The 14,461-nt window shown below is 44.3% G+C and overlaps 1 protein-coding gene, 1 long non-coding RNA gene and 1 pseudogene across 11 annotated transcripts in view; 2 read left to right on the forward strand and 1 right to left on the reverse strand.

Moving 5' to 3' along the window:
- Positions 1–14,461, reverse strand: part of LOC147056141 (uncharacterized) — a 118,532-nt gene that overhangs the window by 11,088 nt on the left and 92,983 nt on the right. Inside the window, exon 4 of the long non-coding RNA XR_015066450.1 lies at positions 6,407–6,472. This is a non-coding gene — a long non-coding RNA (uncharacterized LOC147056141). The remainder of the gene's footprint in view (positions 1–6,406; positions 6,473–14,461) is intronic.
- Positions 2,008–2,114, forward strand: LOC147056142 (5S ribosomal RNA; annotated as a pseudogene).
- The window catches only part of ppp6r3 (protein phosphatase 6, regulatory subunit 3), an 87,420-nt gene continuing 83,902 nt past the window's right edge, over positions 10,944–14,461 (forward strand). For 9 of the 10 annotated variants that reach the window (XR_015066448.1, XR_015066449.1, XM_085914633.1 and 6 more), the window contains exon 1: positions 10,944–11,141. Coding sequence is in view for 7 of the 10 variants with exons in the window: in XM_085914633.1 (XP_085770759.1) it covers positions 11,057–11,141 (85 nt within the window). In the remaining 3 variants the exon portion in view is untranslated. The remainder of the gene's footprint in view (positions 11,142–14,461) is intronic. The other variant, XM_085914630.1, reaches the window with a different exon arrangement.

The following is a 14,461-nucleotide window of genomic DNA, read 5'->3' on the forward strand; positions in this document are numbered from 1 at the left end:
GGGAGATATCCAGGAATGTCAAAGAGAGGGGACCAAGAGCAAGTAATCCCTGGTGGGCATCGGGAAAAATACGGGTTTTCCCACGATAAAGACAATAAAGCAATGGACAGGTGTGCCTGGTAGAAGTGAAAGTATAGGATCACAATTGGAGAAGAAAAATAATACACAAATAAATTGTTTAAACAAAGTATAGGAGAGGACATAATTGAGAGGAATAGTTTGAAATAAATTTACAGAAATATCAACTCATTTAATAAACAAGGAGGTTACAGGAAGGAGTTCAAATTTGAAAGAAAGATTTTGGGAGGTACCACGGGAGGAGACACACCGGAATAAATAATAAAATAAAAAAATATTGACCATAATTAATAAATAAGGAGGTACCAGGGGAGGAGACACATCGGAATAAATAATGAAATAAAAAAAGATCGACCACAATTAATAAATAAGGGGTCCTCAGCCCTCCAGAAGGATGTACTATAGAAGAACTAAATTTCCAATCTAAGAGGAGGAAGGACCTGAGGATCAGACTATGGGAAGGGGGCTTACGTATGAGGGCCTTAGAAGATGGATGGGGTCCTCTGGACCAATGGAGGGCGCCATTTACCCAATTCTGGGAGTCACCACTAGAGGGAGTCAGTTGATTGGAGAGAGGAACCCGTGAGTGCAGGTACTGGCGTCATTAGTGACCTGAGGAAGGGACTCTAAGTCTTTCTTTTCTGCTATACGAAGAAGATCAACAACGATACTTATGTGAGTTGCTCCTGAAACTAATGGCCATTTGTATGTGTTGCAGCAGTGGTGTCCTCCTGGGGGCCTCTCCCTCCGAATAAACTACACTATCGTTCTTGTTACAGTAGACATTTATTATTCATTTGTCTCCGTCAAACTATAAACAGACGTAGAATCATATAAAACACATATTTACAGGACAACATTCACAAAAGGTAATAAATGTACAAAAAAAACACACAAACTTCAGTATTAACAATATGGCTAGTAGCAATGCCGTACCTCGATGGCTGCACAATATCAAAGTGAATGAGTCCAAATCTTCACAGACACTTCTGGAACGTAAACATTTTAACACCAATAAGCACTTATTTTCTGAACGATTTCACTTGGATTATGTTAACATAACCGTTAGTAGTGTAGTAGAATTATTGCAGTAGACTAGATTGTTTGATGTCTTGGCAATTTCAGATGCACATGAGTTCTGCATCAAACGATGACAGCAGGTACATCACTAAACACCCAAACAAGTTCCCAGTGCAACAAATTAAGCAAAAGTAGTACTGGCCCAGGTGCAATCAATCACAAATAGGAAAAGAAATTATGAACATAAAATTTGCATACAAATGTTCAGAAAATCAACATGGCAAATTTAGCTTGACCAACAATAAAACAAATTTACAAGTTTGGCAGTTAAAGTATCTATGAATTGCAAAATTTTGTGGTCAACCACGGTTTACGGCCATATTACCCTGAGAACGCCCGATTTCGGACGCTAAACTGGATTGGGCCTGGTTGGTACATGAATGGGAGACCACCTGGGAATACCAAGTGATGTGAGCTTTTAGTTTTTGCACTTCAATCATTAAAGCAAATTCACGCCATCACGTATGGCATTCGAAAACTGCAAGCCTAGTTTCAACTCCAACATTGAAACTATAACCCGAGTTTGAAACCTATATTGCTAATGTCATCCGTAGCCTTGTAGTTCACATTTTTTACTGAGAAAGGGCACTGTCCATTGAACACATTTTCAGGGGCAATTATGTCCATCAAGTGCAAAGGTTTGAGGCAGACCACATCTTACACATCTAGATCGATCTTAGAAGCTAAGCAGACTCAGGCATGGTCAGTACTTGGATGGAAAACCTATATTGCGAGTGTCATCCGTAGCCTGGTAGTTAAAATTTTTATCGCGAAAGGGCAGACTATGTCCATTGAATAAATTTTCAGGGGCAGTTGTCTATAAATTTCAAAATTTTTAAGCCAACCCCAGCTTACGGCCATACTACCCTGAGAACGCCCGATCTCGTCTGATCTCGGAAGCTAAGCAAGGTAGGACCTGGTCAGTACTTGGCTGGGAATACTGGGTGCTGTAAGATTTCTTATTTTTTTTTTGCACTGGAATCATTAGAGCAAATTTTTACAGCGGCCATCGCGTACACCATCCGGAAACTGCAAGCCTAGTTTCAACTCCAACATTGGAACTATAACACGGGTTTGAAACCTATATTGCGAGTGTCATCCGTAGCCTTGTAGTTCACATTTTTACCGTTAAAGGGCAGACTATGTCCATTGAATACATTTTAAGGGGCGATTGTGTCTATAAAACGCAAATCTTTTAAGGCAAATGTAGCTTAAAGCCATACTGCCCTGAGAACGCCCGATCTCGTCCGATCTCGGAAACCAAGCACGATGGGGCCTCGTCAGCACTTGGATGGGAGACCGCCTGGGAATACCGGGTGCTGCAAGATGTTGGTTTTTTTTTTTTGCACTTCACTTGTTAGAGCAACTTTTTACAGCAGCCACTGTGCACGGCATTCGGAAACTGCAAGCCTAGTTTCAACTCCAACATCGAAACTGTAACCCGAGCTTGAAACCTAAACCAAATGTTGCATTTGGTAATTTCTTCATGTGTCTTTGTCAACTCGGCACTCTAAAGCCCCCAAGAGCACTTTTTACTATGCCAACCTAACCAAAGTGAAAGGAGGGGGACAAATCAGAAAACGTGCTCAGCTCGTCAAGAAAATGCGATTGGAGCAATAAAATCAAAAATGTGCGTGGAACCTAAACCAAATGTTGCAAATTTTGGAATATTTATTATATATTTGGAATATATATTAAGTGTCAGCGACGGCGCGGTCACAACAATTCGTCCAGTGTGCTGCGGTTGAGTCGTTGGACGGAAATGACGAAAAATCAGGCTTTCCAGTCTGGAGGTCAACTCAAATTTTGGAGTATTTTCTATAAGTGTCACAATAATTTGTCCTGCGGTTGCACGGTCGGACGGAATTGTTGAAAAATCAGCCTCTCCAGCCTAGAAGTCTACTCAAATTTTAGAATATTTTTTATTTGTGTCAGCGACGGCGCTGTTACAATAATGCGTCCGGTGCGCTCTGGTTGCACGGTCAGACCGAAATGACGAAAAAAATCAGTTGCCTATTTCAGGGCGGAAACCAGTAATTGCCGTGGATTTTTGCTCGTACTGCTTTTGAGTGAATTTATCCCACCAGTCACACTCTTAACCACACACACTCTAGCGCTTTTTTTTACTTTCAGGCCTATTCAGGACGGATGCAAAACCCTCCCAAACAGCTTAAATCCATCCATCCATCCTCTACAGCAGCAACCACCGGGCCGCGGACCGGTCCTGGTCCGTGGGTCACTTGGTACCGGGCCGCCAAGATGCACAGAAGAAAAAAAAAAAAAATTATTGACGATCAATTAATTCAGGTCAAGACGCTCGTCCCGGTCAAGTGACATATTTCCCCAGTCGAGCCCGCAAAGATTGCAAATACGAGCAAGAAACAGAGATGTTTGTTAAGCTTCTTCGGAAAGGGAAAAAAGCCCAATGGGGAGACGGAAGAAGAGGCTACGACTTCTAAGAAGAGGAAAGCTGCATTTAAAAGAACATTTCTGGAGTCCTACTTAAAATATGGATTTTTTGCCACAGGTGACTGACGCGCCAAGCCCACTCTGCATAATATGTGGCGATAGGCTAGCTAACGAGGCAATGAAGCCTTCAAAACTGCTTCAGCACATTGAGACCAAGCATCCTGCATTAAAAGAAAAACATTAACTACTTCGGGTGTCATTGTCTCTGATTATGCCGAGATGGGACCGGCTCGTTTCTGAGAAACAAGCTCAGTGCTCCCACTAATTCACTAATTGGTGAGTTTTATTTTTGCGTCGTTTATACTTGTTTTCATGCCAGTTGTATTATTTTATTTCATCGTATTTATCTATTTATTATGAATATATTATCTATTCATACAAATGTATTATTTATTTACATAAAGGCCGGTCGGCAAAAATATTTCTGACACGTAACCTTCCGTGGCACAAAAAAGGTTGGGGACCACTGCCTTACAGCATCTACAGTTCGCAAGGGCAGCAGCTTTAGGAGGGACGCCCAGATTTCCCTTTCCACAGTCACTTCGTCCAGCTCACCCTGGGGGTTCCCAAGGTGTTCCCAGGCCAGTCAAGAGACAAAGTCTCTCCAGCGTGTCCTGGGTCGTCCCTGGGGTCTCCATCCTCATGAGATGCCCAAGCCACCTCATCTGGCTTCTCTCAACGTGGAGGAGCAGTGGCTCGACTCAGAGTCCATCACGAATGACTGAGCTTCTCACCCTATCTCCAACGCAGAGCCCGGATACCCTGCAGAGGAAACTCATTTCGGCTGGGCTGCTTGCATCAAGGATTTTGTTCTTTCGGTCATGGCCCATAGCTCGTGACTATAGATGAGGGTAGGAGCGTAGATTGACCGAATTGAGGAGGTCTTCGAAGTATTCTCCCCACCGACTCACGACGTCCCGAGTCGGGGTCAGCAGCACACCATCTCCACTGTAAACAGTGTTGACCGTGCACTGCTTCCCTCTCCTGAGACGCCAAAGGTTGGACCAGAATCTCCTCGAAGCCGTCTAGGAAGTCATTCTCCATGGCCTCACCAAACTCCTCCCATGCCCGGGTTTTTGCCTCCTCACTCACCGAAGCCGCGTTCCGCTTGGCCATCTGGTACCTGTCAGCTGCCTCCGGAGTCCCGCAGCCTAAAACGGCCCGATAGGGCTCCTTCTTCAGCTTGACGGCATCCCTTACCGCCGATGTTCGGGGATTGCCTCCACGACAGGCCCCAACGACCTTACGTCCACAGCTCCGGTCGGCTGCCTCAACAATGGAGGCACGGAACATGGTCCATTCGGACTCAATGTTCCCCGCCTCCCCTGGGACGTGGGAAAAGGTCTGCCGGAGGTGTGAGTTGAAGCTCTTCCTGACAGGGGATTCTGCCAGACGTTCCCAGCAGACCCTCACAGAACGTTTGGGTCTGGCAGGTTGGACCGGCATCTTCCCCCACCATCTGAGCCAACCGACCACCAGGTGGTGATCAGTTGACAGCTCCGCCCCTCTCTTCACCCGAGTGTCCAAAACATGCGGCCGCAAATCCGATGACACGACTACAAAGTTGATAATCAAACCGCGGCCTAGGGTGTCCTGGTGCCACGTGCACACATGGACACCCTTACGCTTGAACATGGTGTTCATTATAGAAAACCAGTGTGGAGCACAGAAGTCCAACACAGCTCGGGTTCAGATCGGGAGGCCGTTCCTTCCAATCGCGCCCTTCCAAGTCTCACTGTCATGGCTCATGTGAGCATTGAAGTCACCCAGTAGAACGATGGAGTCCCCAGAAGGAGCGCCCTCCAGCACCTCCTCCAGGGACTCCAAGAATGGTGGATGCTCTGAGCTGCCATTTGGTGCATAGACACAAACAACAGTCAGGACCCGTCCCCCCACCCGAAGGCGGAGGGAGGCTACCCTTCCGTTCACTGGGGTGAACCCCATTGTACAGGCGCCCAGCCGGGGGGCAATTAGTATGCCCACACCTGCTTGACGCCTCTCACCGTGGGCAACTCCAGAGAGGAAGAGAGTCCAGCCCCTCTCGAGAGGTCTTGTACCAGATCCCAAACTATGTGTGGAGGCAAGTCCGACTATGTGTAGTCGGAACTTTTCTGCCTCACACACCAGCTCGGGCTCCTTTCCAGCCAGAGAGGTGACATTCCATGTCCCTAGAGCCAGCCTCTGCAGCCAGGGATCGGACCGCGAAGGTCCTCCCCGCCTTTGGCCGCCGCCCAGCTCACTTTGCACCCGACCCCTTTGGTCCCTCCTACAGGTGGTGAGCCCATGGGAAGGGGGACCCATGTTTTCTTTTCGGGCTATGCCCAGCCAGCCCCCATGGGCGAAGGCCTGGCCACCAGGCGCTCGCCTTCGAGCCCCACCTCCAGGCCTAGCTCCAGAGGGGGGCCCCGGTGACGCGGTGGTCTCCTCATCTATTTGTATCTTTGCTTTCTCTTTTTGACGCCTCGCTATGTGGTGATCGCTGTTACAATTGTGACCAGAGTTCTTCTAAACCACAAAAGCAATCTCTCCTCGAATCACTTTTGTTGAGTCTGCCAAGTGTCCTGAGCCAGAGAGATGCTCTCAGATGACGTCATCGCATGGTGCAGCCTCCGCTCCTCGCAAAATTTGCAAAATAACAAATGGATAAATGCAGGCATTGTCGTTTTATGCATTTTCACTAAATTTGCTTAAAACATTTGGATGGATATCCCCTTAGTGTGTTCCAGTGCAAAAGTGGCATCTAAATTGTGGTGGAGGAAAAAAGTACTGTTAAACTTACATCCTCATCCTGAGAGGGTTGTACCATGTCCACAAGCCTTTGAATGATATTTTCCTGATTCAGCCACTGAAACGAGAAACAAAAGAGGTGACCAAAGTATTCTGTTACTATTATACGCAACTACAGGGCGGGATGACAGACCGTTTTTCAATATTGACACAGCAAAATAGTGAGAATAACTCAGATTCGTTAGAATTGGGTAGAGTAGAAAATACCGGGCATGTCAAACGAGCAAGGGCGACGACAGCGGCGCCTACGAGCTTGCTCGGCTCCTGCCTAGCTGTCAGTGAGCTCTTTTTTTCTGATATGGCGGCATAAGGTCTAGTGATTAAAAAAAAAGATTTACATCCATAGGTTATCACTCAATAGCAGGTGGTGGGTGAAAAGGACAGCACCAAATACCGTGGAAAAAATATTGTTCTTGAATAAAAACCAACAATGAAAATCCCCCTCATTTGCACAAGTACAAAAAGGCTACATGAAGCAAAATATAAAGGTAGAATGTAATTCTCAGTAATGTAACGAAGTACTCCTGTTGACCAGCAGGAGGGTTTGTCTGCACATGATGCCTTGAGAAATGAACCTATTTGCAAACCGCTTGGTTGGAAAGCCTCAAAACCCAATGAAGCCTCATGTACTCATCACAAGCTCTCACTTCACCACGACGGACTGGTCGAGAGTCCTCATCACAGCAGACGCTGCACCAATCTGCCTGTCAATCTCATGCTCCATCCCACCCTCGCTCATAAAAAAAGACCCCAAGATACGTGAACTCCTCCACTTGAGGCAGGATCTCATCCTCGACCCACAGAAGGCATTCCACCTTTTTCCGACTGAGGAACATGGTCTGAGATTTGGAGGTGCTGACTTTAATTCTAACCGCTTCACACTCGGCTGTGAACCGCTCGAGTGAGAGTTGGAAATCACGGCTTGAAGAAGCCATCAGCACCATATTGTCTGCAAAAAGCAGAGATGCAATGCTGAGGTCAAAAAGCGGACACCTTCAACGCCTCGGCTGTGCCTATACATTCTGACAAAGGGCAGTCTTAGCGAAGTCCAACCCTCACTTGAAACAAATTCGACTTGCTGCCGGAAATGCGGACCAAACTCTGGCATCGATAATACAGGGACCGCCCTTATCAGTGGGTTCGGCACCACGTACTCCCAAAGCACTCCCCACTGAACTCCCCGAGGGATACGGTTAAACGCCTTCTCCAGGTCCACAAAACACATGTGGACTGGTTGAGCGAACTCCCATGCATCCTTGAGGATCCTGTCGAGGGTATAGAACTGGTGAACTGTTCAGCAGCCAAGACGAAAACCACCCTGCCCCTCCTGAATCCAAGATTCGACCTCCCAACGGACCCTCCTCTCTAGCACCCCTGAATAGACCTTCCCAGGGAGGGTGAGGAGTGTGATTCCTCTGCAGTTGGAACACACCCTCTTTAAAATGGGGGTCCAATCCAGAGGCACTGTCCCCGATGTCCATGCAATGTTGTAGAGGCGTGTTAGCCAGGACAGCCCCACAACATCCAAGCCTTTAAGAACACCGGGCGGATCTCACCCTCGGGGCCCTCCCTCCGAGGAGCTTTTTTACTATCTTGATGACTTTAACCGCAGAGATTGAAGAGTCCGCCTCAGATTGTCCAGGCTCTGCTTTCTCAATGGAAGGCCTGTCGGTGGAATTGAGAAGATCTTCTCCCCACTGACTCACGATGTCCGGAGTCGAGGTTAGCATACTGTCTCCATTGTAAACAGTGCTAACGGTGCACTGCTTCCCCCTCCTGAGACGCTGGATGGTGGACCAGCATTTCCACAAAGCCGTCTGGAAGTCATTCTCTATGGCCTCGTTGAATTCCTCCCATGTCCGGGTTTTTGTCTCAGCAACCGCTGAGGCCGCGTTCCGTTTGGCCACCCAGTACCCGTCAGCTGCCTCTGGAGTCCCACAGGCCAAAACGGCCAGATAGGACTTCTTCTTCAGCTTGACGGCATCCCTTACCGCCGGCGTCCACCAGCAGGTTCGGGGGTTGCTGACACAAGAGGCACCGACCAGCTTATGGCCAAAAAGCTCTGCTGGAGGTGGGAGTTGAAATGCTCTCTGACAGGGGATTCTGCCAGACGTTCCCAGCAGACCCTCACAGTACGTTTGGGTCTGCCAGGTCGGACCGGCATCTTCCCCCACCATCAGAGCCAACACACCACCAGGCGGTGATCAATTGACAGCTCCGCCCCTCTCTTCACCCGAGTGCTCAAAACATAAGGCTGCAAATCCGATTATATGACTACAAAGCCGATAATCGAACCATGGCCTAGGTGTGCCAGGTGCACACATGGACACCCTTATGTTTGGACATGGTGTTCATTATTGACAATCCATGTCGAGCACAGAAGTCCAGTAATAGAACACTGCTCGGGTTCTGATCGGGTGGGGGAGGGGGGTCGCTCCTTCTAATCACGCCCGTCCAAGTCTCACTATCATTGCCCACGTGAGCATTAAAATCAGGCAGCAGAACGATGGAGTACCTAGAACTCCAGCACTCTCCAGCACTTCTTCCAAGGACTCCAAAAAGGATGGGTACTTTGAGCTGCCGTTTGGTGCATAGACACAAACAACAGTCAGGACCCGTCCCCCCACCCGGAGGCAGAGGGAAGCTACCCTCTCGTTCACCGAGGCGCCCAGCCGGGGGGCATAAGTATTGAAGTTGACGTGTTAGTTGAAGTAGAAATGTGTAGTATTTACCAATTCCACCAATAACACATCCATCAATGGCCAACCAATCCTCAAGCACAGGTTGTACATAGTAACAATGTGGTACAATGTGTTTTCTCGTTCATTAGAAGACTGTTTGTTTGTATGCTTGTTTGTTGTTTGTTTGAGTTTGTAATATGTCAGCCTCTCAATAGAAAGCAACAAAAAATGACTTTGCCTTTTCATGGAAACACTGTGTTAAAGTGGTCATCAAAATTAATGACTTTCCAAAAATAGGTGTCCCATTGGTGTTCATATATATATATATATATATATATATATATATATATATATATATATATATATATATATATATATATATATATATATATATATATATATATATATGACACCAATGAACACCAATGAACACCAATATATATATATATATATATATATATATATCCGATTATATGACTACAAAGCCGATAATCGAACCATGGCCTAGGTGTGCCATTTGGAATTTGTTTTTTTGTTTTTGTTTTTTTGTGTTGTTTTTGACATTCAGTCAGGTCACAGACTGTGTCCTTGTTATCAGGTTTTAAAAGAAGTGTTGAGTTACTGGACAAAAACTGTCGAAGTAGTGGAAATGGAAAGAACGTTTTTCTGGAACTGTTCTTTCCAGTTCCAGATTAAAAGGTTAATCACTGCAGACGTAAAATGGGTCAACAATTGAGACAAAGTATCGGTAGACTCCAAACAAAACAAAGACGAACCAAGCTGAGTCTGTTCGTTAAATATGTATATAAAAATATACATTTATATATATATATATAGGATGTCTTGATGTTCTTTTCAGGAAACAGCGAATTGAACAGCATGTGGTGGTCACTTATATGCTTAACTTATCAATGCTCTTGTAATAACAGATTCCCTTTCTGTTTGTTAGTAGAACAGCCAGCAGCACAACAAGCTCCAAGGCGTGCAAGAAAATTTACAATGTAATGAGGGTTAATGATCGGTTAGAAAATGGGCTTTAGAAAACCGTTCCAAAACACTGCTTCATTAAGTGAAACTCATTGTAACCAATAGTAGCATTTGACCAGATGCCTCTTACTGAAATTTCCTCTTATATTAGTTGCCACATGGCAAATGATTTTTAGAACAATCCCATGTGCTCCTTGTGTGTGAATATTGATTAAACAAAATATATCATCATTAGTTTTTAAACAGTCGCTGACACCTGACTTGTGTGCGGGCAGCGTGGGATCAATTCCCACTCAGTGGCAGTGTGCATCTGAATGTGATTGTTTGTTTGTCTCTATGTATGCCCTGCGGCTCGCTGGCAACTAGTTCAGGGTGTCGTCCGCCCTTTGCCTGATGTCAAATATGATAGGCTCCAGCACCCCTGCAACCCTATACAGGATAAGCAGTGCTAAAAATGGATGGTTGGGTAGTTTTTAAACAGATGAATAATTCATTTGTTGTCAATGTTAACAAAGGGGATTGATTTCTGCCACACTCACCACCTTGGTCAAATGATCTAATAATTTCAGCCTGTTTATATCATATTTCACGAACTGGCCACATTGTTTGATTATCATACAATATCTTCATTTGAGTTTCCTGTGGTAATTATACCTAACATTCAGTATGTTAAATTTGAGACAGTGTCCATTGCGTTGTCTTGCATAGCAACCAGAATTTTGATTCGTTATATCATCATTTATATTGGGCTTGGCAGCCAATAGAACATAAGGGCTTTTTTGAGTGATTTGATTTCAAACCAATAGAATGACTGTTACTGCCTGAATGACAATCCCCTTCTATGTTGTGGGGGAAGGGATCGATGCGATTGACTGGACGGGATCGCCATCTTGAAGTGTCCTCCATTGCCAACTATTTCACATTGGTCACATCCACTCAGTTTTAAATGTTTGATTTTTCCGATCACGTTTTTTATGTATTTGTGTTTGACGTTGATTATTGCTTTCGGACTATTGGAAAGATATTCATGCTGGAGACTCGCTGTTCTCAAATTTGTCGGTAGGTACACTGGCTTCAGGAACGACTTGTCAGCAGTGATTCTTGTATCACCGGCAACCATAAGGTCTACATGCATGTTACTACTGTTTGCTTATAATCAAGCAATATTATTGGTGCATTCGAGAAAAAGAAAGGGTAACTTGGTGTTGTTGCAATGACTATGATTGTCAACGTTGTTTTAGTTGGTGTTGCTTATTTGACAGTTGTGGTTGAGAGTTGAACAATGCATGTATGCTTGTTGTGAAAATGCATGTTTTTTACACAACCAGGAAGCTTCCTAAGCCAGAGAAGGTAATTATTGTCCAGAGCAAGATGGGCATTCTCGAGCGTGAGAAGCTCCATTGCCAATTATTACTGTACATCATGTCAACCCTTGACGACTTGTCCCATCTTTCATTGGGCTGGCCTTTCTATGACGTGCAAGTCTCGTTGCCTACCACTTCCTTGTGTTTAACTATAGCTACGGAAGTTAAAAAATTATATTAACAAACATTTACACTTTATTTCATTGTCTGTCTAGGGATTAGATGTTGATGGATATTTGTTAATAGAAAAACGGCTTGCTTTCTCTGCCTGACCAGATCATTCAACCCCATCAACATAAACATCACAAGTGCAGACAAATCATTGCTGGTTTCGCTCACACCTAAACACAGCATATTTTTAGCCTACTCCATTGGAATATTACCAATGAGTAATTTAAGATGAACACCTTTCCAAGAAAAAAGTTAAAATATGGAAACATAGCCACTGGAAACAGGTTTGTGTTTTCCCACCCATGTAAATAACACCTTTGGATCAATGAATAATGATGGTGTAAACTGTTCTTTTTATGGACTTGGGTCAGTCCTGAAACGGGAGTAAATCACATACTCTGTGTGCAATATGTGCAAGTAGGGCGACACAATATAATGTCACTAGAAAATCCATCCATCCATTTTCCGAACCACTTTTCCTCACAAGGGGCGTGGGCATGCTGGAGCTTATCCTCCCTAGCTGACAGTAGGCAGGAGACACCCTGAACTAGTTGAGAGACAATTGCAGGGCACACAGAGTGGCTCACTGGTTAGCATGTTCACCTCACAGTGCGGAGGTTGTGGGTTCTATTCGTGTGAATGGTTGTTTGTCTATGTGTGCCCTGCGATTGGCTTGGTTGGCAACCAGTTCAAGGTGTCCCTCGCCTACTGCCCGTAGTCAACTTGATTAGGCTCCAGCATACCCGCAATCCCTGTGAGGGAAAAAGTGGTTCCGGAAAATGGATTGGATGGATATATACGAATGGTGCTGGGCAAATCACTTCCAAAATGTAATTAGTTCCAGTTAATACTTACCTTTTCAAAAAAGTAATTGAATTAGTAATTGTAATCTTTTGTAAATGTAATATTTTTCATGAATATAACAAATTACTCAGAAAATTAATGCTTACATTACTTATTCAGAATCATTCAATGATGTAAAAGAATTCAGATATTTGAGCAGGTGTCACTATAGTTGCATAGCGTGGATCAGGATAGACCAGCACTTCATTTAACTTATTTATTGAACAATAAATAAGCATAAAATAAATAATAAATTGCACACTGCACACTTTTCCATTTTGTTACGCCAAAACTCTTCTGAAATAAAAAGTTACAGCACTTTCTTCCTGGATGAGCCTCACCACCTGAGGAGAGTATGAAAATTGCTTCTCTTTATAATACAGAGAAAAACAAAAATATGTATGCACTTTATACCTGCCCTGGCCTGACATCTGTAGGCTCCAAGCATTTTTCAGGGGAGGTCTGTGACCCACAGACCCCCTTCTAGGTCTGTAAGTTTTCTCGATATGAAAACAAATAGCTAAGTAAACACAAACAGACCTAGGCCTCTTACAGCAAATGTAGCCCTAAAGGTTTGGCACATTTCACACAAAATGTCCCATAACAACGTAATGAAAACAAACCTAGTGTACTCAATTTTCTAACAAATTAAAGTCAACAGACACAACTAAGCACAAATTAGTGCTCCTTATTTAGTACATAAACATACTGTATCCAATCTCCCTGGCACACACCTAAGTAAAGCTTGTGGTGGCTTTAAATGCAAAAAAAAAAAAAAAAAGTCTGAAAAGAACTACCTTATTTTTCGGACTAAAAGTCACTCCGGAATATACGTCGCATCAGCCATAAAATGCACAATAAAATGCAAAAAAAAAAAACGTATATAAATCGCACCGGAGTACAAGTTGCATTTTGGGGGAAATTTATTCAACAAAATCCAACACCAAGAACAGACATGAATGAGCAACAGCAGGCTAAATGATACGGTATGCTAACGTGACATAAACACAAAGAGCTGAGAACGGGCCTGACGTAACATTAACAGTTATCCAAATAACTATAACATAAATAACACCTTTATCAAGCCATCTGTGTCACTCCAAATCATTAAATCCATCCTTTAGGTAAACAACTTGTTGTCAGTTGCAGTTCAAATTTTTCCACAGGCCCATATCACGATATGTAAATTATATATCAAATAACTGTTATATAAACACCAATATTATCAAACCATCGGTGTCACTCCAAATCATTGAATCCATCAATCGTCCTCTATGTAATCAACGCCGCGTGTGGGCCACGCCGCTGACGTCGGACTCGTCGTCAGTGGCAGTTGAAATTATTCCACAGGCCCAACAATTTTATCAAACAATCTCTGTGATCGAATCCTTAGTCCTTTATGTAAACAACGCCGCATGTGTGCCGCGCCGCTGACGTCAGTTGCAGTTCAAATTACAGTAATCCCTTGCTGCATCGCGGTTCGTTTATCGCGGTTTCACTACATTGCGGATTTTTGAATTTTAAATTTTTTTGAATAATTTCACAAAAGTCGCTCCTGACTATAAGTCGCCCCCCCCCAACCAAACTATGAAAACACCCTGCGACATATAGTCCCAAAAATACGGTAATTTCATATGCTTTGATATGGTTATTCTATTAATTAGGAATGAGACATGCACCAGAAAGAGACAGGAGACCAAGAACACAACCTGAGCCGGCAATACTTGTTGCGCAACAAGGGAAAGTAGAGCTCTCGGCGCCCCAAGATCTTTTTCTAAGTTCTACTTCCCCTGTGCTGCCATTTATGGCATTCAACCTGGTAGGAGGCGGTTCCAAGTCTCACAATACCCAACCAGTGTTTGTGTGTGCATGTCTTGACTGTGAGTGTGTGTGGGGGGGGTGCATGTGTGCATGCATGCTTGTGGCAAGAAGGCTATCTTACTTTGAGAAGTTACAAGTGTGTGTTTTTATATGATAACATTCGGCCAATAACTCTAACAG

This window comes from Syngnathus leptorhynchus, chromosome 6 (assembly GCF_054491065.1).
Source record: "Syngnathus leptorhynchus isolate UIUO chromosome 6, UIUO_Slep, whole genome shotgun sequence".
Taxonomy (NCBI): Eukaryota; Metazoa; Chordata; class Actinopteri; order Syngnathiformes; family Syngnathidae; genus Syngnathus; species Syngnathus leptorhynchus.